Genomic DNA, 20,737 nt, shown 5'->3' with positions numbered 1-20,737 from the left:
CATCCGGGCATTTCCGCCCTCCCCGCCCGCCAAAACCACCACCCGCGCGCGCGCCCTCCCTCACCCGCCCGGCCCCGCCCATCTCCCCTTTTCCCCCGCCCCCTTTTCCCTCTCGCCACCAATCAGCGCGCCGGAGGCCGCCCCCCGCGCCCCTCCCCCTCTCTTCCACCGGCCAATCGCGGCGCGGCGAAGGGGCGGTCCCCGCGCGTGCGCGGGCGCGCGCGCCGGCGCGCGGCGGGCGCGAGTCCTTGGCGACGGGGCGGCTCCGGCGCGGCCGCGCTGGGGGGACACCGGGACCGGGAACACCGGGACCGGGAACACCGGGACCGACCCGCCCATGGGGCCGGGACAGGACGAGGAGGAGCAGGAGGAAGAAGAAGAAGAAGAACAGGAGCGGGTCCCGGTGAGTACGGCTTCTTGGAGGCGGGAGCAGCTCCTGCCCGGCCCGAGTTGGGGGGCGGCGGTGGGGGTGTGACAGGCTGGTTCCAACTCGTGTTTCTCCTTATGCTGGTGGGATAAGTGGGCTGAACGCACCTTCTGCCCCGTGAAGGGGCTTTTAGCAGGTCGTTCTTCCATCGCAGAGCAAGGGGGGACGCGACTGAGCTGAGCCCGCCCTTCCCCTCCTGCTCCAGGGGGGGCTGTGACCGGGCTGGTCCTTCCATGCTCTGCGCTCTTCCCTGGGAGAAGGGTGTGGACCCTCCTCCCCTCCTGGGAAAAGGGCGTTTGTGTTCTGTTATTACCCTAGTTACGATTTAATAACTTTAAATTAGCAGTTATTCTGTTCTCTTTGTGCCTTGTTATGCCCTGGGGAGGGGTGGGTGTTGCTGGCTGGGTCACTGACCCTTCTGGGAATGTAGGGACAGAGGGGTTGGAATCATGGAATAATTTATGTTGGAGAGACCTTAAACCCATCCAGTCCCACCCCCTGCCGTGGGCAGGGACACCTTCCACTATCCCAGGTTGCTCCAACCTGGTCTTGGACACTTCCAGGGATGGGGCAGCCACAGCTTCCTTGGGAATTCCATTCCATTCCAGTCCCTCACCACTCTCCCAGGGAAGAATTTCTTCTTAACATCTAATCTGAATCTCTCCAGTTTAAATTTAACTGTGTTTCCCCTTGTCCTGCGTAAAAAGTTGCTGCTCCCCATTTTTCCTAAGCCCCCTTTAAGTACTGGGAGGTCCTGGAGCAGTGGAAGGTGCTGGAGGTCTCCCTGAAGCTTTTCCTTCTCTAGGCTGAGCTGGAGTGGCCCCTTGGAGCCTCTCATTCCCTGGAAAGGCTCACACAGAGCCCTGTGCACTTTGCTGTGCTCATATCAGTGCTGGAGGCAGGGAAGAGATCTCTGGAGCTCGTGTCCCATCACATCCTGCCTCCCCTGTGCTCTGGAATCAGTGTCTTCCTGCACTTCCCTCTCATGAGAGCATCGGGAAGATCCTTCCCGTGGAGTTGCACTTCTCTGGAGTTGTGTCCTGCTGTTCCCAGGGTGGTTCCCAGAGGTGTGAAGGGCTTGGGGCACCTGCTCAGGTTCTGAGTGTTGCAAAAATGTTGGGAGGTACCTTTTGTGTCGTTGAACACTTGGGGCTGGGGATGTTTGTGGATGTCACATCCATCCTTCTGTGCCAGGGAAGGTGCAAGAGGACAACCCAAAATGCAAATGAGCCTCTCAGAGCTTTCAGCCCAGAGCTCTCAAGGAACTCAAGAGGTGCCACAGCCACGTGGTGACCAGGGGTAGGTGCCACATCAGCTCTTAGAAACCTTCCTGGGAAGAGCCAGGGACTGGGAGAGGTTCAGTCCTACCAGGGAAAATAACAAAGACTAAAAGAAAAAGTAGGAAAAGGCTGTGGGAATAAATCTGATGTGTTAAAGGCAAGTCTGACTTTAAGGAGCGTGGGAATTGAGTGCAGAAGGACTTGCCCTGTGTGTTTTCAGGAAGGATAATTTGCCCCAGGACAGCAGGGATGGTTCTTGCTCTAATACTTATTCTTCTATATATTTAGATAGAAATGAAGTTCCTTTAAGTGCTGCTTTACAGACAGATTTCAACTTCATGATTCTAAGCTGTGTGTGATGTTATAAACCAGTGGATTTACCTCCTGCTGCTTGTTTTATCCATCACAAATCGAGTGGTTTTGCTCCTTTTTGGGTGTCAGGTTCTGTTGTGTGTGTTTTTTTTTTTTTTTGTTTTTGGAGGCTGTTGCTTCCTCCTGTGGGTTTGTTTTGCTCTGGGCTTTAAGTGCTGCTCTGACAACCTGAGCTTGGCTCTGGGAATTCCAGGTGGGAGCTGAGCCAAGCTTGTTCCTCCCTGGCTGCTCCTCTGGGGCCAGGGGGTGCAGGAGCAGAGTAACCCAAAAGAATCTGCTGCCTGTTTATATATTTCAGTTTTATCAGTGAAAACATTTTGCCTGTTCCTTCTTTCAGTTTATTATTGATCATGAGGATGACTTAATCCAAGTTTCTGACTTTTGCATTGAGCTAAACATAAATATTACAAATCAGATCCAGGAGCATCGAGCTTTGGGTTTTCATTCTTAAATGCTGCAAATTGGTGGCTTCATTCCAGAATGTTCATTATTCCTTGGAGATTTTACTTGTTCTAATTGGAAATGAGGCTGGATCAAGGCTCCCTTTCCCAGGAGAGCTTGGACCAGGTGATCTTTGGGGGTCCCTGTTCTTTGAGACCCAAAATAATTAGTTGAGAATTAACAGAAAGAGCTTGAATTGCAAAGATGTAATGTGGAAAATTCCAATGGTGATTTAATGTGGAAAAGATAAAAGAATGTACATTTTCTTAACTATAATTTGTGTGATACAAATTATATGATTTTAAATAATTATAAATTAAAAATCAGAGGGTACCCAGAGCTTTCTCAGTGTTCCAAAGCTGAGAATGTGAAGAAATAGTTGAGCTTCTCATTGTATAAAATAATTCAGGAGCACTATTAAATGCTGATATTGGAGGTGGGATTTGGACAGCAAAAATAATTCTTGGGGGAGAGTTACTGGCTTTGGTGATTGATTTTTGGGTTGCTGAGGTGGCCTGAACTGTTCTAATGGGGAATGAGGTTTGATCAAGGCTCCCTTTCTCAGGAGAGCTTGGACTGGGTGATTTTTGGAGGTGCCTGTTCTTTGAGACCCAAAATAATCAGTTGAGAATTAACAGAAAGAGCTTGAATTGCAAAGATGTAATGTGGAAAATTCCAATGGTGATTTAATGTGGAAAAGATAAAAGAATGTACATTTTCTTAACTATAATTTGTGTGATACAAATCATATGATTTTAAAAAATTATAAATTAAAAATCAGGGGATACCCAGAGCTTTCTCAGTGTTCCAAAGCTGAGGATGTGAAGAAACAGTTGAGCTTCTCATTGTATAAAATAATTCAGGAGCACTGTTAAATGCTGATATTGGAGGTGGGATTTGGACAGCAAAAATAATTCTTGGGGGAGAGTTACTGGCTTTGGTGATTGACTTTTGGTTTGCTGAAGTGGCCTGAACTGTTCTAATGGGGAATGAGGTTTGATCAAGGCTCCCTTTCCCAGGAGAGCTTGGACTGGGTGATCTTTGGGGGTCCCTGTTCTTTGACGCCCAAAATAATTAGTTGAGAATTAACAGAAAGAGCTTGAATTGCAAAGATGTAATGTGGAAAATTCCAATGGTGATTTAATGTGGAAAAGATAAACAAATGTACATTTTCTTAATTACAATTTGTGTGATACAAATTGTATGATTTTAAAAAATTATAAATTAAAAATCAGAGGGTACCCAGAGCTTTCTCAGTGTTCCAAAGCTGAGGATGTGAAGAAACAGTTGAGTTTCTCATTGTATAAAATAATTCAGGGACACTCTTAAATGTTCATATTGGAGGTGGGATTTGGACAGCAAAGGTGATTCTTGGGGGAGAGTTACTGGCTTTGGTGATTGATTTTTGGGTTGCTGAGGTGGCCTGAACTATTCTAATTGGAGATTAAACTTGATCAAGGCTCCCTTTCCCAGGAGAGCTTGGACTGGGTGATTTTTGGAGGTGCCTGTTCTTTGGCACCCAAAATAAGTCGTTGGGAATTAACAGAAAGAACTTCGATTGCAAAGAAATGGGCTGAGCCAGAAGTTCCTTTGGAAGTCCCTCCTCCCCCCTGGGGCACAGGCTGCCATCCACAGGGACCTTGGCAGCGGGATTAATGTTCCCAGAGGAATCTCCTGAGCTTTGGCTGTGGAAAAAGCGGAGTTTTTCTCCCTGAGGGATGAAATCCCTGCCGGTCAGTGGGGTCTGGTGGCCCCTGGGAGCAGAGCCTGAGGTGCTGGTGGGCAGCAGGGGCAGGGGGGGTTGGCAGTGCCCTCCCTGCAGCAGCCAGGCTGAGTTCATGAGAGCAAGGCTGGCAGCTGGAGGGGAAAGATTCCTTCCCTCCTTGGCCACAGCTGGATCCTCTGCCCTGGGTTCGGGCTGCCAGGACAAGGGAGGGGCCAGCAAAGGGGCTGGTGGAGACCACCAGGACAGGCAGGGACTGTGGGGCAGGAGGGGGGGGCTGGGGAGGAGGAGGAGGGGGGTGAAGGGGAGGAGGAGGAAGGGGAGGAGGAGGAAGGTGGTGAGGAGGAGGAGAGGGGCGGAAGGCAAGTAGAAGAAAGAGGAGGCGGAGGTAAGGAGGAGGAGGAAGGTGGGAGGAGGAGGAGGAAGGTGGTGAGGAGGAGGAGGTGAGGAAGGTGGTGAGGAGGAGGAGGAGGAGGAGGAAGGTGGTGAGGAGGAGGAGGAGGAGGAAGGTGAGGAGGAGGAAGGTGAGGAGGAGGAGGAGGAAGGTGAGGAGGAGGAGGAAGAGAAGGAGGAGGAGGGTGAGGAAGAGAAGGAGGAGGAAGGGGATGAGGAGGAGGAGAAGGAGGAGGAAGGTGAGGAGGAGGCAGTGGTGCTTCCCTGCTGGAACAGGGGTTGGAGGAGGCAGAGGAAGGCTCTTGGTGTGCACAGTGATGGGCTGAGCAGCAGTGGGGAGGGGGGACAACAGCAGGAATTCCGAGTGGAGACAAGGAAATCACCTTTTAATGAGGATGGGGAAGTGCTGGGCCAGGACCCACGGGCAGGGACACCTTCCACTAGTCCAGGTCGCTCCATCCTGGCCTTGGACACTTCCAGGGATCCAGGGGCAGCCACAGCTTCTCTGCCCAACCTGTGCCAGGGCCTCCCCACCCTCCCAGGCAGAAATTTCTCCTTAATATCCCATTTAACAGAATCACAGAATCACTGAAGTTGAGCCTGAATCCTTGGAAGTGGCCACAAATTGAAGGGATGATCCTAAACACCCCAATCCACCTTGGAATTAGTCCTGCTTCCAGCAGGAACTTGGCCCAGGTGGCCTCCAGAGGTGCCTGGAAACCTCAGTTACTCTGTGATTACATGAATAAAACTTGTACTTTGGGCATTAATGTTCATTACAGTGATCAGCTTTGTGTTCCCTGACTGTGAACAGAGAATTCTGTTCACCTTTCTTTCCTTGGAAAACCAGGCAGCCTTGCTGCAGGTCAACATTGCCTAATTCCCACTTATTTTGGGCCACTCCATAAATTGGTTGATGTTACAAACTCAGCAGTGGAAACTTAAATATTTCAGAAAATCAGAATGTTGTGCTGGCCGACCAGTGTCAGTGGATATTGTGTAAAAATCCAGCTTCACCCTTCCTTGGAATGTTTTCAGCACATCCCTGGCAGATTATTGTGTTATTAATCAGCATTTGAGATCTGATCTCTCATGGATTCAAAAGCCCAATAACTTTGGACCAAATAAACCAGGTCAGAATTTACCTGATCTGCTGGTTGGAGGTGCCTTTGTGCCAGGAGGGAATGGTTTGGGTCTGGAAAATACTGGGGTTTTATACTGAAAAAAAACAAGGTACAGCTTAAATAGAACCATAGAATCATAGAATTAGCTGGGTTGGAAAAGCCCTCTGAGATCATCAAGTCCAACCCTTGATCCAACCCCGCTGTGGTTCCCAGCCCATGGCACTGATGCCACATCCAGTCTGTCCTTAAACACCTCCAGGGATGGAGAATCCACCCCTTCCCTGGGCAGCCCATTCCAATGGCTGAGCAGCCTCTCTGCAAAGAAATTCTTTCTAATCTCCAACCTAAACCTCCCCTGGCACAGCTCAAGACCCAGCCCTCTTGTCTTGCTGATGGTTGCCTGGGAAAAGAGCCCAACCCCCAGCTGGCTCCCCCCTCCTGTCAGGGAGTTGCAGAGAGTGAGGAGGTCTCCCCTGAGCCTCCTCTTCTCCAGGTTGAGCCCCCCCAGCTCCCTCAGCCTCTCCTCACAGCACTTGTGCTCCAGTCCCTTCCCCAGCCTCGTTGCTCTCCTCTGGACCTGCTCCAGGACCTCCATGTCCTTCCTGAGCTGAGGGCCCAGAACTGGACACAGCACTCCAGGGGTGGCCTCACCAGCGCTGAGTCCAGGGGCAGAATCCCTTCCCTGGCCCTGTTGGCCACGTTATTCCTGCTCCAGGCCAGGATCCATTGGCCCTCTTGTCCCCCTGGGCACCCTCTGGCTCCTGTTCAGCTCCCTGTCCATCCCCACTCCCAGCTCCCTTCCTGCCTGGCTGCTCTCCAGCCCCTCTGGCCCAGCCTGGAGCTGCCGGGGTTTGTTGTGGCCAAAGGGCAGGACCCGGCCCTTGGCCTGGTTGAACCTCATCCCACTGGAATCAGCCCATGGATCCAGCCTGTCCAGGTCCCTCTGCAGAGCCCTCCTGCCTTCCAGCAGATCAACACTCCCCCCAGCTTGGTGTCACCTGCCGATTTGCTGATGGTTCACTCAATCCCCTCATCTAAATCATCAATAAAGACATTAAACAGAACTGGGCCCAGCACTGATCCCTGGGGACACCACTGGTGATGGATCCCACCTGGATGCAGCTCCATCCCCACCAATCTCCAGGCCCAACCATCAGCCAGTTCCTGACCCAGCAGGGAGTGCCCCTGTCCAAACCTTTTCCAGGGATGTTCCATGGGGGACAGTGTCCAAGGCTTTGCTGAATTCCAGACACCCCCACAGCCTTCCCCTCCTCCACCAGGCAGGTCACTGTGTCATAAAAGGAGCTCAGGTTGGTCAGACAGGACCTGCCCCTCCTCACCCTGTGCTGCCTGAGTCTGATCCCGAAATAATCCCAAAATAATTAGTGTTTCTCAGCCCTGACTGCACCAAATCCTTGTTACGTTTCTCTGACTGATATTTTTGAAATCTTTTCTTGTATTTTCCCCTGATGAACTTCTGGTGCTGAACTGTTTGCAGACAAGAGGATTTTGTTACTCATTTCAGTAGCTGGACTTAAATGCTGATGATTTTCATCCAATTTGTTTTACTGGGCTTCTGGCCAAAAAAAAAAAAAAGATGTAAAACCTCATTCTGTACTTGAATAAGACTCGTTTTTTTTTTTTACTCTCTGTTCTGACACACCAGGCAGGGTTGATATGGGCTATAAAGCTGGAAATAAATGAAATTATCGGGTTATTATGAAATCCAGTTGCATTTTTGTGGGAGTTCTGGGTCTGTGTGTGGCCTCTGAAGGGCTTTTGCACCGCAGTGGGTTTGCTTTTCCTTGGTTTTTCATTCCAAGCTGATGATTGCTCCATGAAATGAGCAGCTTGGGATGAGACAGCCTGACCTACATTCCCTGTGTTCTGGCTAAATAATATCTTTAATCTTCAGGGACAGGGTGGCCAATTCCATGTTTTAAGAGGGGAAATGGGTTCCTGTTTTTCCATGTTCCTTCATTCCTTGCCCTCAGCTGTGGGCTGGTGACTCCAAGTGGCCCAGGGCTCACACTGCACTGGGGACAGGCCATGGAGGAGCTCACACCTTCCCTGCTCCTGCTTCCAGAGGCTTCCCAGGCCAGGGGGAAAGCCTGGAAAGCTGGATTTAAATATTATTTGTGATAAATGACATATAGTTTCTGAATGATCACCACGTGCAGTTGGAACATAAACTAATGGACAAATGAAAACCAGAGTTTCTTCTCCCAGGGAACAGGAGACAGGACAAGAGGAAACAGCCCCAAGTTGTGCCAGGGGAGGTTTGGATTGGACATTAGGAATAATTTATTCCCTGGAGGGTTTGTCAGGGCTGCACAGCTGCCCAGGGAAGGGGTGGAATCACCATCCCTGGAAGGGTTCTAAAAACACGTGGATGTGGCACTTGGGGCCGTGGTTTAGTGGTGGATCTGTCAGTTAATGGTTGGGCTTTTCCAACCTTTAATGATTCCATGAAACCACTTGAAATACAATGTTAGGAGAATATTGAGTATTGAGAATATTGAAGATTGATTTCAAACCCATTGAATTACCATCTTTTAGAGGGTAAGGAGCTAAAGGGGTGCTGGACTTGGTTTGTAATGTGACCTCAGAAGGGTTTTTCATCTTGGCATGAGCTGGGAAAGGCATTCCAGGTTTTTAGTGGGTTTTTTTCCTTGTTCCCATAAAGAATTTTCACTGATGAATCCTGTGAATAGTGAATAATGAGACCTAGAAAATGAACACATAAAGCTGTGCCAGGGGAAGTGATAAATGCTCTGGGAAGTGCTGTCAGAACTGGGAATGTTCTTGGCAAAATAAGGAAAAATAAGTCCTGAATTGTCAAGGCGAAATCTGCCTCGGTCACTGTTACTTGGTCACCATAATTTGGGGTAAAAACTCCCTGATGTTGGAAAAATTGGTCCTGAACTCCACTGCCTGTTTTTCCAGGGCTCCTAATTCTGCAGCTGCATTTTCAATTGGATTAGGAAACTGAAACCCAGGTTTATATTGAATTATTCCGGCCCTGTAGCTCTGATTTTTTAGGAAGGAGAAAAGAGCTGAAGCGTTTAGAAGAAATTATAGAGTATTTCTCATCTTTTTGGGAAGATCAGATTGTTGGAGTTAATCATCTTGGGAGTTCTCTTCTCCGTGTCTCTAGAAATCTTCTTTTTTTCCTTTGTTCTCCTGGGTTCTATTGTGTGATATTTTTACTGGGATATTTTAGTGGGCTGGGGGGGGGCAGAATAAAGGAGAACTAACCTGGATATTCAAATTTTGAGTAGTTCAAAACCAAACATGGTTCATATTTCACAGTCAGAGATCCAAACAGGAGCTGCTGCTCCCACTGTTTAATTCCCTGGAACTGTGTGGGGGAGTGGTTGTGGTTTATTCAGCTTTATTTTTGTCTTTTATCCCCCTTTTTATGTATTTAGCAGCAAAACTGAACTTTTGAGGTGTTGGATTTCAGGAAGAAAAAGCTTATTGAGTTTCCTTCCTTTGGGTTTAATTACATGGAAGCCCTCAGAGATGATTATACCAATTTACTAAATCTTTACTTCTTGCTTGCAACAGCTTCATTAAATACCTGTACCCTGGTACACACAGTGCAGATTCCTGCCATTGTGTTATTTCTTGGATATTCCTCTTTGGAATGAGGATTAAAAATGAAATCCTGAAGCAGAATGTGCTGTTGCCTCTTTGCTTCCTTCCAGCTGCTCCCTCAGGAGACCCCTTGGAAAGGAGGGATTATTTCCTTTTCCTGGTGGGAGCTGCCACTTGGAGCTTTGGGCTTTGCTTGGGAAAACACAACTCAGGAGCAGCAGGAGAATCCTGCTTGTGTGGGAAGTATTTGACCTCAGGAAGTGATTATCTTTCCTTAAGGGTCTGTTTTGGTGGATTCCCCAGCCCTGGAGGTGTCCAGGGAAGGCCTGGATGTGGCTCTCAGTGCTCTGGGCTGGGGACAAGGAGGGGATTGGACACAGGGTGACCTTGGTGACCTTGGAGGTCTTTTCCAACCTCAGTGATTCCATGATTCTGTTACTTCAATCTCTCAAGTGTGGTTGGGTTTTGACCCTTTTCAGAGCATAAAATGTGGCTGTAAATGCAGCTGTGGATGTAAAGGCAGTGTTCAGGCTTGTACTCTGGTCTCATATATTCAAACTGCTTTTATATTTCACTGCTATTTATAGGATTTCTTTATAGTCAAATAATCTCCAAATACAGTTTTAAAAGGTTTTCAGTAGCCCTTTACAAAGGTATCTGCTAAGTGTTCTTTAATTATTCTCTCAAGATAAGAGGAAAGACTGAGGAATTATAGGTTCAATGTTGTACTATTACAAGATTTCACCCCAACTGTGCAGTTAAAGGGACTTTGCTGTGTGGATGTGATGTTATCACAGACAAATGGAAAGGGATAGGGGATAATTACTTCTAAAATGTCTAAAAAATTGATGTTTACTCAGTTTTCCTGGGCTGGGGCTTTGGTGTACCTGCTGGCCTCTGTTCTGCTGCTTAAACACAAGTTTATACCCACCTTCTTCCTCCATTCCCATTGATTTTATCATCTTAGTCACAGTTCCTTACGTTTCTCTTTGGGTCTGGACAAAACCCATATTGGAATGTAGCACATTAATGTGGATATTCAGAGAGTCATGGAATGGTTTGGGTGGGAAGGGACCTTAAAGCCCATCCAGTTCCACCCCCTGCCATGGGCAGGGTCACCTTCCACCAGCCCAGGTTGCTCCAACCTGGCCTTGGACACTCCCAGGGATCCAGGGGCAGCCACAGCTTCTCTGGGAATTCCATGTGGATGGAAATGCAGCTGGGGATGGAAATGCAGCTGGGGATGGAAATGCAGCTGGGGATGGAAATGCAGCTGGGGATGGAAATGCAGCTGTGGATGGAAATGCAGCTGGGGATGGAAATGCAGCTGGGGATGGAAATGCAGCTGTGGGTGGAAATGCAGCTGTGGATGGAAATGCAGCTCTGGAGATAAAGGCAGCTGTGGGTGGAAAGGCAGCTGTGGATATAAAGGCAGTTGTGAAAAAATGCAGCTGTGGATGGAAGTGCAGCTGTGGAAGTAAAGGCAGTTGTGCATATCCATTAAACCAGGTTTTGGTCTGGACTTTTCTCTCCTTCATCCTGGGAAATCCTTTTCTCCGTCTCTGACCTTTTACTTTTGCCCCTCACATGTGAATTCCCACTTCGTGGATCACTGTAATTCCACCAGGCAGTGGATCCATAATTCCTGGTGCAGGTGACAGGGAGCATTTTTGTGTTCCTGGAATACCTGTTTTCCCAGTGATAATCCCAATAAACCTGCCTGGCTGTGCTGTCTGGGAAAAGCTGTTCCAGCCTCTGTGACCTCAGGAATGGGATGTCCTAGAGGAGAAATTTCATTCTGAGTTCAGGAACAGCTTCCTCTGGTACCTCATGGGGAAGAAAAATAATGTTACAGCTGCTTTTCCAGGCAGGAATCCAAGTTAACTTCAATTCCTGCCCTCCAAGTATTGCCTGATTATAATCTAGAAATTAACTGGGCTTGCTTGAAGTGATTTGCATAAGATGGCTTTTAAAATGTAATTTATAACATTGATATAAGTAAGAACATGATTTTAACAAAATAACAAATATTACAATAATGTAATATATAAAATATGTATAAATAAATAAGTAAATATATATATATATATAAATATTAGAAACCCAACAACCATTGAATGAACACAAGACAAATGTCAGACTCAGATCAAGGTGATGAATAGTTTTGGTGTTTTGTGATTTATATGGATTTGGAAACGAGAAATAAATGCCTCAGAAATGATTGGCTGACGTGCACAAAATCAGGCTCAGATTTTTGGGATCTAAAGTGGGGAAGGAGCTACCCCTTTTAGCAAAGTTTAGGAATCTGGATGGAATTTAAGGCAGCACCTGAGGAGGGGGAAGACCCGATTTTTGGTCTTTGGGGATGGCTTGAATATTTTATGTATTTCATAATGAGTAAATAAACACACACACACTGAAATGGAAAAAATAATGTGTTTTTAATCAGCAATTAATGCCTTGCAGCCCATTGCCACAACTCCCCCACGCCGGCAGCGGAGGGAGGAATCCTGGAGCCGAAGCAGCAGCAGCGAAACCCAGGGATCAGCGGCCAGTGGGATCTCCCTGGGAGAAGCAATCCAGAGGAAAACTGCTGCTCATTGGGTATTTGTGCTGAGCTTTGCTGGGCTTGGGGCTGGAAGGTTAATTATGGGATGGAAATGATCATCACAGAATCACAGAATCAGCTGGGTTGGAAGGGACCTCCGAGATCATCCAGTCCAACCCTTGATCCAACCCCGCCGTGGTTCCCAGCCCATGGCACTGATGCCACATCCAGTCTGACCTTAAACACCTCCAGGGATGGAGAATCCACCCCTTCCCTGGGCAGCCCATTCCAATGGCTGAGCACCCTCTCTGCAAAGAAATTCTTCCTAATCTCCAACCTAACCCTCCCCTGGCACAGCTTCAGACCCAGCCCTCTTGTCTTGCTGATGGTTGCCTGGGAAAAGAGCCCAACCCCCCCCTGGCTCCCCCCTCCTGTCAGGGAGTTGCAGAGAGTGAGGAGGTCTCCCCTGAGCCTCCTCTTCTCCAGGCTGAGCCCCCCCAGCTCCCTCAGCCTCTCCTCACAGCACTTGTGCTCCAGTCCCTTCCCCAACCTCGTTGCTCTCCTCTGGCCCTGCTCCAGCCCCTCCATGTCCTTCCTGAGCTGAGGGCCCAGAACTGGACACAGCACTCCAGGGGTGGCCTCCCCAGCGCTGAGTCCAGGGGAAGAATCACTTCCCTGGCCCTGTTGGCCACCCTGTTCCTGAGCCAGGCCAGGATCCATTGGCCCTCTTGTCCCCCTGGGCACCCTCTGGCTCCTGTTCAGCTCCCTGTCCATCCCCACTCCCAGCTCCCTCATGAAGTGCTTTCTCTGCCTTAATTGAGATCCCGCATCCCGGCCGCTCCCGTCTGCCGGATGTGCTGCCAAATGTTTAATTGCTCCGAGGATTCCAGGAGCTCACAGGTGGTTTGGAAGGACTGAGCTGATCAAGAGTTGTGTTTGTGAACGATTGGAAGAACCTTGTGCAAAAACTGAGGCTCCCACAGCAAAATTCTGGTGTGGAAAAGAGCTTTAAATGCCTTCGTAGCGTTTCAGACTTTCAGGCATTAAACAGGGGTTGTGCTGGACTTTGATCATTCACTGGGGTATTTTATTGCTTTTATTAGTTTATAATTTTTTTTACATTAAAAACCGACTATTTGTATAAGAAATACAACTTAGAATCAGTAATTATGTTGTTTCAGTACTTAGTAATTATTTCCTTTGGAAATTATTTCCTCTTATAAAACTTCCTTGCTGCTGGAGCACTTTTTTCTCCTGTTGTGTTTTTTAGGGAATTGAGCCATGGTTCCAGCTTCCAGCAGAAGTAGATTCCAGCTGTTTAACTGCTGCCTCAGAGACGAAGCTTGGCCTGACTTGTGAGAGGAATGACCTGTCAGAATTCCCTACTCTGGAGGAAGGAATGTTGTCTTTAGGAGAAGCATCCAGAAGACTTTTTCCTGGAGATCCAGCCCAGGGCTCACTGCTGGGTATGTTCAGTGCCCTTTTTTTAACTGCTCAACAATTAAGATTTTACTGTTAAATCAGTCCCTAACCTGGATGTGATTTCTTTGTGTTTCCAAACTGCTTTTGGTGTAATTTTATTGTCCAAACCCACCTTCCAAACGAGACAGAGGGTTTGTCCCTCCCCTGGAGCTTCTCTAATAGATTATTTTTGTCTCGGGTAAAACTAAAAATCCTGTTTCTTCCTTTAGAATTGATGGCAAACCTGAGTAAAGTTTGCCATTTTTCAGGTTCTCTCTGGCTGAGATGATAGTTCTCTGTGTCCTTAAAATCTGTATTCATTCATGAGTCAAAAATCCTTATTTATTCCAAAATGGTAAGTATAATAATAAAGTAGGTGTATTTGCATTGATAACATGAAAAACTCTTTGTGTGTTCAGGCTTGTACCCTGGTCTCATATATTCAAACTGCTTTTATATTTCACTGCTCCTTATAGGATTTCTTTATAGTCAAATAATCTCCAAATACAGTTTTAAAAGGTTTTCAGTAGCCCTTTACAAAGGTATCTGCTAAGTGTTCTTTAATTATTCTCTCAAGATAAGAGGAAAGACTGAGGAATTATAGGTTCAGTGTTGTACTATTACAAGATTTCACCCCAACTGTGCAGTTAAAGGGACTTTGCTGTGTGGATGTGATGTTATCACAGACAAATGGAAAGGGATAGGGGATAATTACTTCTAAAATGTCTAAAAAATTGATGTTTACTCAGTTTTCCTGGGCTGGGGCTTTGGTGTACCTGCTGGCCTCTGTTCTGCTGCTTAAACACGAGTTTATACCCACCTTCTTCCTCCATTCCCATTGATTTTATCATCTTAGTCACAGTTCCTTACGTTTCTCTTTGGGTCTGGACAAAACCCAAATTGGAATGTACCACATTAATGTGGATATTCAGAGAGTGATGGAATGGTTTGGGTGGGAAGGGACCTTAAGGATCATCTTGTTTCATCCCCCTGCCATGGGCAGGGTCACCTTCCACCATCCCAGGTTGCTCCAACCTGACCTTGGACACTTCCAGGGATCCAGGGGCAGCCACAGCTTCTCTACCCAACCTGTGCCAGGGCCCCACCACCCTCATAACCAGCAATTCCTTCCCAATATCCCATCTATCCCTGCCCTCTGGCACTGGGAAGCCATTCCCTGTGTGCTGCCCCTCCATCCCTTGTCCCCAGTCCCTCTCCAGCTCTCCTGGAGCCCCTTCAGGCCCTGCCAGGGGCTCTCAGCTCTCCCTGGAGCCTTCTCTTCTCCAGGGGAACCCCCCCAGCTCTCCCAGCCTGGCTCCAGAGCAGAGGGGCTCCAGAATCCTGGAATGATCTGAGTTGAGAGTGACCTTAAATCTTCATCTCATTCCACCCCCTGCCATGGGCAGGGACACCTTCCACCAGCCCAGTTTGCTCCAACCTGGCCTTGGACACTTCCAGGGATCCAGAGGCAACCACAGCTGCTCTGCCCAACCTGGGCCAGGGCTGTGCTGATTCCCAGTGATGTGTCCGTTCATCCATGGCAAGGTTTTATCCCAGGAATAACCTGATTGAACCCAGTTAGGCATCTTTTCCAAATGTCAGTGTTTTCAATAATGTTGTGCTGCTGCTGAACCTTCCCCGAATCTTCCTTTAATCATGGAATCATGGAATGATTTGGGTTGGAAGGGACCTTAAAGCCCATCCAGTCCCACCCCCTGCCATGGGCAGGGACACCTTCCACCAGCCCAGGTTGCTCCAACCTGGCCTTGGACACTTCCAGGGATCCAGGGGCAGCCACAGCTTCTCTGGGAATTCCATTCCAGTCCTTCACCACCCTCCTGCTTTGTCCTTGCCTCCCTCCTTTGTCTAGGATTGTTTTATTTAATGTATTTTGTAGCATTTTTCTCTTCATTGTTATCATTTGCAGAACCATTTAATCCATAAAAACTTCCTGATATTTATCAGGGTTTGTGTTTTCAATGCAACTGGAATTAAGGAGAAAACACAAAGCTTTTTAATATGACATATTTTTAATAGGATATATTTTAATATGATGTGTTTTTAATATGATATATTTTAAATATATTTTAATATGATATGTTTTTAATATGACATATCTTAAATATATTTTAATATGATATGCTTTAATACAGTATATCTTCATATGAAATATTGTGATATGACATATTTTTAAAATAATATATTTTTAATATTAAATTTTTAACATATACATTTTAATATGATGTATTTTAATATTAACATCTAAAAATGATATATCAATAGAAATTTTTCAAAATATATGTTTTTAATCTGACGTATTTTAATATTAACTTTTAAAAATATGATAGATTTTTAATATGTATTTTAACTATTAAATTTTTAAAATATGATATTTTAATATGGTATTTTAATATCATATACTTTTAAGGTTATTTTTAATATGATTTTTTAATATCATATACTTTTAAGGTTATTTTTTTATATGTTTTTTTATTATCATATACTTTTAAGGTTATTTTTTATATGATATTTTAATAGCATGTACTTTTAAGGTGATTTTTAATATGATTTTTAATATGATATTTTAATATGATTTTTAATATGATTTTTAATATTATTTTTAATATGATCTATTTTTATGGTATATTTTTTAATGGTATATTTTTTAATGGTATATTTTTTAATGGCATATTTTTTAATGGCATATTTTTTAATGGTATATTTTTATGGTATATTTTTTATGGTATATTTTTTAATGGTATATTTTTTAATGGTATATTTTTTAATGGCATATTTTTTATGGCATATTTTTTAATGGCATATTTTTTAATGGCATATTTTTTAATGGCATATTTTTTAATGGCATATTTTTTATGGTATATTTTTTAATGGTATATTTTTTAACGGTATATTTTTTACTGATATATTTTTTAACATGATATAAAGACACGAGAATTCCCTCTCCTGCTGCTGCTTTATTTCTTCCTCTTTAGAGCTGTCCCAGGAGCTCCAGGCTTTTTGTACACGCATTTAATTCCCAGGTATGGGAGGAAAGGTGAGAGGGAAGGAAGAATTAACCTCCAACATCATTTATTTCTCCTCCTCTCCAAGCCCATCCCGAATTTCCCCGCAGGAAAGGAGCCTCCCGGTGCCACTGCACTGAAATCCCTCCCGTGGAACAGCTCGACGAAGGCACGGAGGTTTTGTTTGTGTTTTGCCTTTCCTTTTTTTTTTACCTCCCCCAAATGGCAGCTTGACAGTGGCATTTGGAATTTTCGGCAGGCTGGGAAAGAGAGGGAACATTCCCAGCTTTGCCTGCTCGCTCGGCTCGCCTGTGAGGGAGCTTTTGACCTTCAGGAGAGATCCGTGTTTTGACACGAGCTGCTCCGAGAGGGATGGGCTGACGTCACCGGCTGCTTTCAGCTCGGAGCAGCTGCTCCTGTGCCTGCAAAAACCCGCCTTGTGGCTCAGCAGAAGGAGCCCCTAAATCATCCCCAGCATCCCAAACGGGATCACAGGGATCTTTTCTGCCTCCCCCGAGGGAAACGAGCTGCTGAAGGCGAACGCGCGAAGGTCGCGTGCTGGGAGATGGGGGAAAAAGCTGGAGGAGAAATGTGGGGCATGGCTGGGTTTGGGGGTTATAATATAGGATCAGGGGATCAGACAGCAGGGGTTTAGGAAGGGCAGGTCCTGTCTGACCAACCTGAGCTCCTTTTATGATCAGGTGACCCACCTGGTGGATGAGGGGAAGGCTGTGGATGTGTCTGCCTGGACTTCAGCAAGGCCTTTGACACCATCTCCCACAGCACACTCCTGAAAAAGCTGCAACCACAGCTTGGCCAGGGGCACCCTGTGCTGGGTCAGGAACTGGCTGATGGCCAGGCCCAGAGAGTGATGGGGATGGAGCTGCATCCAGGTGGGATCTGGTCACTAGTGGTGTCCCCAGGGATCAGTGCTGGGCCCAGTTCTGTTTAATGTCTTTATTGCTGATTTAGATGAGGGGATTGAGTGAACCATCAGCAAATCTGCAGGTGACACCAAGCTGGGGGGGAGTGTCCATCAACTGGAAGGCAGGAGGGCTCTGCAGAGGGACCTGGACAGGCTGGAGAGTTGGGCTGATTCCAATGGGATGAGGTTCAACAAGGCCAAGGGCCGGGTCCTGCCCTTTGACCACAACAACCCCCGGCAGCTCCAGGCTGGGCCAGAGGGGCTGGAGAGCAGCCAGGCAGGAAGGGAGCTGGGAGTGGGGATGGACAGGGAGCTGAACAGGAGCCAGAGGGTGCCCAGGAGGACAAGAGGGCCAATGGATCCTGGCCTGGCTCAGGAACAGGGTGGCCAACAGGGCCAGGGAAGTGATTCTGCCCCTGGACTCAGCGCTGGTGAGGCCACCCCTGGAGTGCTGTGTCCAGTTCTGGGCCCTCAGCTCAGGAAGGACATTGAGGTCCTGGAGCAGGGCCAGAGGAGAGCAACGAGGCTGGGGAAGGGACTGGAACACAAGAGCTGTGAGGAGAGGCTGAGGGAGCTGGGGGGGCTCAGCCTGGAGAAGAGGAGGCTCAGGGGAGACCTCCTCACTCTCTGCAACTCCCTGACAGGAGGGGGGAGCCAGCTGGGGGTTGGTCTCTTTTCCCAGGCAACCATCAGCAAGAGAAGAGGGCTGGGTCTTGAGCTGTGCCAGGGGAGGTTTAGGTTGGAGATTAGAAAGAATTTCTTTGCAGAGAGGGTGCTCAGCCCTTGGAATGGGCTGCCCAGGGAAGGGGTGGATTCTCCATCCCTGGAGGTGTTTAAGGACAGACTGGATGTGGCATCAGTGCCATGGGCTGGGAACCACGGCGGGGTTGGATCAAGGGTTGGACTTGATGATCTGGAAGGTCCCTTCCAACCCAACTGATTCCATGATTCTATGATAGGAAATAAAATCAGGGTCGTAGCCCCTGTTAAATGGCATTTATTGAGCTCCAGGAGGTGTTTCTGCAGGTCATCCCTGCGGCTTCCTACAGGGAGCAAGTGGATTTCCACCGAGAATGGAGCTGCAGGGAATCTCAACTTTCCTCTCTCTTCCTTGGTTTTATGTACCCCTTTTTCCTCACTCTCCTCTCCTGGCCTTGTCAGTCCTCTGCTCCTTCAAGTCAGTGATCCCCAGCACGGTTCCTCCGAGTGGGAACCTCTGGGGAAGGTGGGAACTGTCAGCCTGAGGCGGATTTGTGGCTCAGCGGAACGGGAATGCTCCTGGGAGAAGCCAGGGGAGTGAGTTCCTGAAGGATCTCAGTGTGAGGGGACAGCTCTGCAGATTCAATCAGCTGAAATCTTCTACTTGAAAGGAAGAGTTTGATTTTTTTCCTTGTCCTGCTTTTCCTGTTAAACCCAGTTTGTGAGTCAGGTCACCTTGTTCCCACTGGAATGTGATGGTTGGGTTGGAAATGGTTTGGGTTGGGAGGGACCTTAAAGACCATCCAGTTCCACCCCCTGCCATGGGCAGGGACACCTTCCACAAATCCAGATTGCTCCAACCTGGCCTTGGACACTTGCAGGGATCCAGGGGCAGCCACAGCTTCTCTGCCCAACCTGGGACAGGACCTCCCCACCCTCACAGAGAGGGATTTCTTCCCAGTATAGTTTTCCTAATATAATTGGAGCAAGATTTATTGGTTCTCTTCTGTGGAACCCATGGATGGTCCACCTGAGCTGCCTGGCACGTTCTGTAGGGCCCCATGTGGGTTGGATCCCATGGATTGTATCCCTTTGATGCCCTCAGGAGGGTCTGATTTGTCCCCAGGTTTGCAGAGCTTTGGTGTTTGATGTTGGATCCTTGTTTGATGGGACCTGAAATGCTCTGAGTGCCCAAATGCCTTCGTGCCCACCTCCATCCAAATGGAATCAAGGCTCCTCAATCCTCTCCTTGATTGCACTCAACTGATTTAGTTCCAGGAGGTTCTGATGATGGGAAACGTGTTTGTTCAACCTTCCAGCTGTGTGATCCTCCTGGAATATTTACAAATAGGGAATTATGGTCCTCAGAACCTGCAAACACCATTTAATAGCAGAACCAGAAAATCATGGAATGATTTGGGTTGGGAAGGGACCTTAAAGCCCATCCAGTGCCACCCCCTGCCCATGGGCAGGGACACCTTCCAACATCCCAGGTTGCTCCAAACCCCATCCAACCTGGCCTTGGACACTTCCAGGGATTCCCTGCCCTGTATGGATGCTCTGTGCACTATTTCTTGGCAAACATCTGCCTCATCCATGGGCCTTCTCTGGAAGAATTTAGGAATTTCTGGAGTTTCCCATAGGGCAGGGCCAAGAAGGCTCTGGAAGGGAGTGGATGCAGTGAGAATTCCCCGTTTCCAGCTCTGCTTGGAGAACCTTAAATCACATTTTCATCTGTTTGACTTTCTTTTTTTGATACAATATATTGATTTATCAGCCAAATATTGTGACTTATGTTCTGTGTATTTATATATATATATGTGTGTATGTGGACATTTATTTTATCAATATGTGTCTAGACATATTACAGAAAATAGTTTGTCAAAATCTGGTTTTGGCAGCCTTCTTCCTGTTATTTCCTGATCCTTCCCTCAGTCCTTTTTGTCTCTTCATCCCCAAAGCACACCCAGCTTTTATTGTGTGGAAAAGCCTTTTCTTTAATCGCTCCTGATTTTTGCTTTAGCTGGAAAATATGTTTTCAAAGTGAAGAAATGGAGCTTAAAATCAGGAAAACTTATTTTTTTCCTTCTATTGTTTGAATGAAAATAAGATGCCAGTTGTGCAAACATGAAATGGGAGTTACAAGAGGAATTTGAGAACTCCAAATAATATTATTTTGTTTTATTATTTTAAATATAAAACAAGAGTTGGGAGGGGGAAAAATCCATCTAACAGGGCAAAAAATAATTTAGATTCCAACTCGCTTAAAGTTTCTTCAAATCCATGTTTTTGCATCTTTAATGCAATTCTGGGGCCAAATTAATCTCAGTATTTTCCAGTATAAGGGCAAAAAATGTACATTAAATGGAATAAATGCCCTGGAAATGTTGTCTGAATAATTGGGAATGAGGAATTGGATGTCCAGGCTGTGGCAGGATCAGCCCCTGAACCCAAATCTGTTTGCTTTTGGTGTATTTTAAATAAAAGTGAAGCAGATCCCACTGAACTGGCTCAGTCTCCTGGTCCATGATTTCAAACCATGATTCCAATTGTGATTCAAATCCCGTCATTCCCCAAATCCCACCAATCCCCAGCAGGTGGGTACATTAAATCCCAGGTTTTGTTGTGCCCTTTAATGTCAGAAATGAGCCAGCCCCGACCTTGTTCCTTCATTCCTTGGCTCCCTCTGTGCTGATCCTGCCGTTTTCCCCTCTCCTTATT

General features: G+C 47.0%; 1 protein-coding gene across 1 annotated transcript in view; it reads left to right on the top strand.

Annotated features, from left to right (window-relative positions):
• Positions 1–280: 280 nt before the first annotated feature.
• The window catches only part of ALMS1 (ALMS1 centrosome and basal body associated protein), a gene marked incomplete at its 3' end in the record, with an annotated part of 26,314 nt that continues 5,857 nt past the window's right edge, over positions 281–20,737 (top strand). Inside the window, exons 1-3 of the mRNA XM_027715581.2 lie at positions 281–403; positions 11,827–11,964; positions 13,179–13,374. Coding sequence (XP_027571382.2) covers positions 338–403; positions 11,827–11,964; positions 13,179–13,374 — 400 coding nt within the window. The remainder of the gene's footprint in view (positions 404–11,826; positions 11,965–13,178; positions 13,375–20,737) is intronic.

This window comes from Pipra filicauda, unplaced genomic scaffold (genome assembly GCF_003945595.2).
Source record: "Pipra filicauda isolate LSUMZ 115617 unplaced genomic scaffold, ASM394559v2 scaffold570_size292671_pilon, whole genome shotgun sequence".
Classification (NCBI taxonomy): domain Eukaryota; kingdom Metazoa; phylum Chordata; class Aves; order Passeriformes; family Pipridae; genus Pipra; species Pipra filicauda.
Note: the sequence above shows the minus strand (reverse complement) of the source record. Positions and strands in the feature narration are given on the sequence as shown.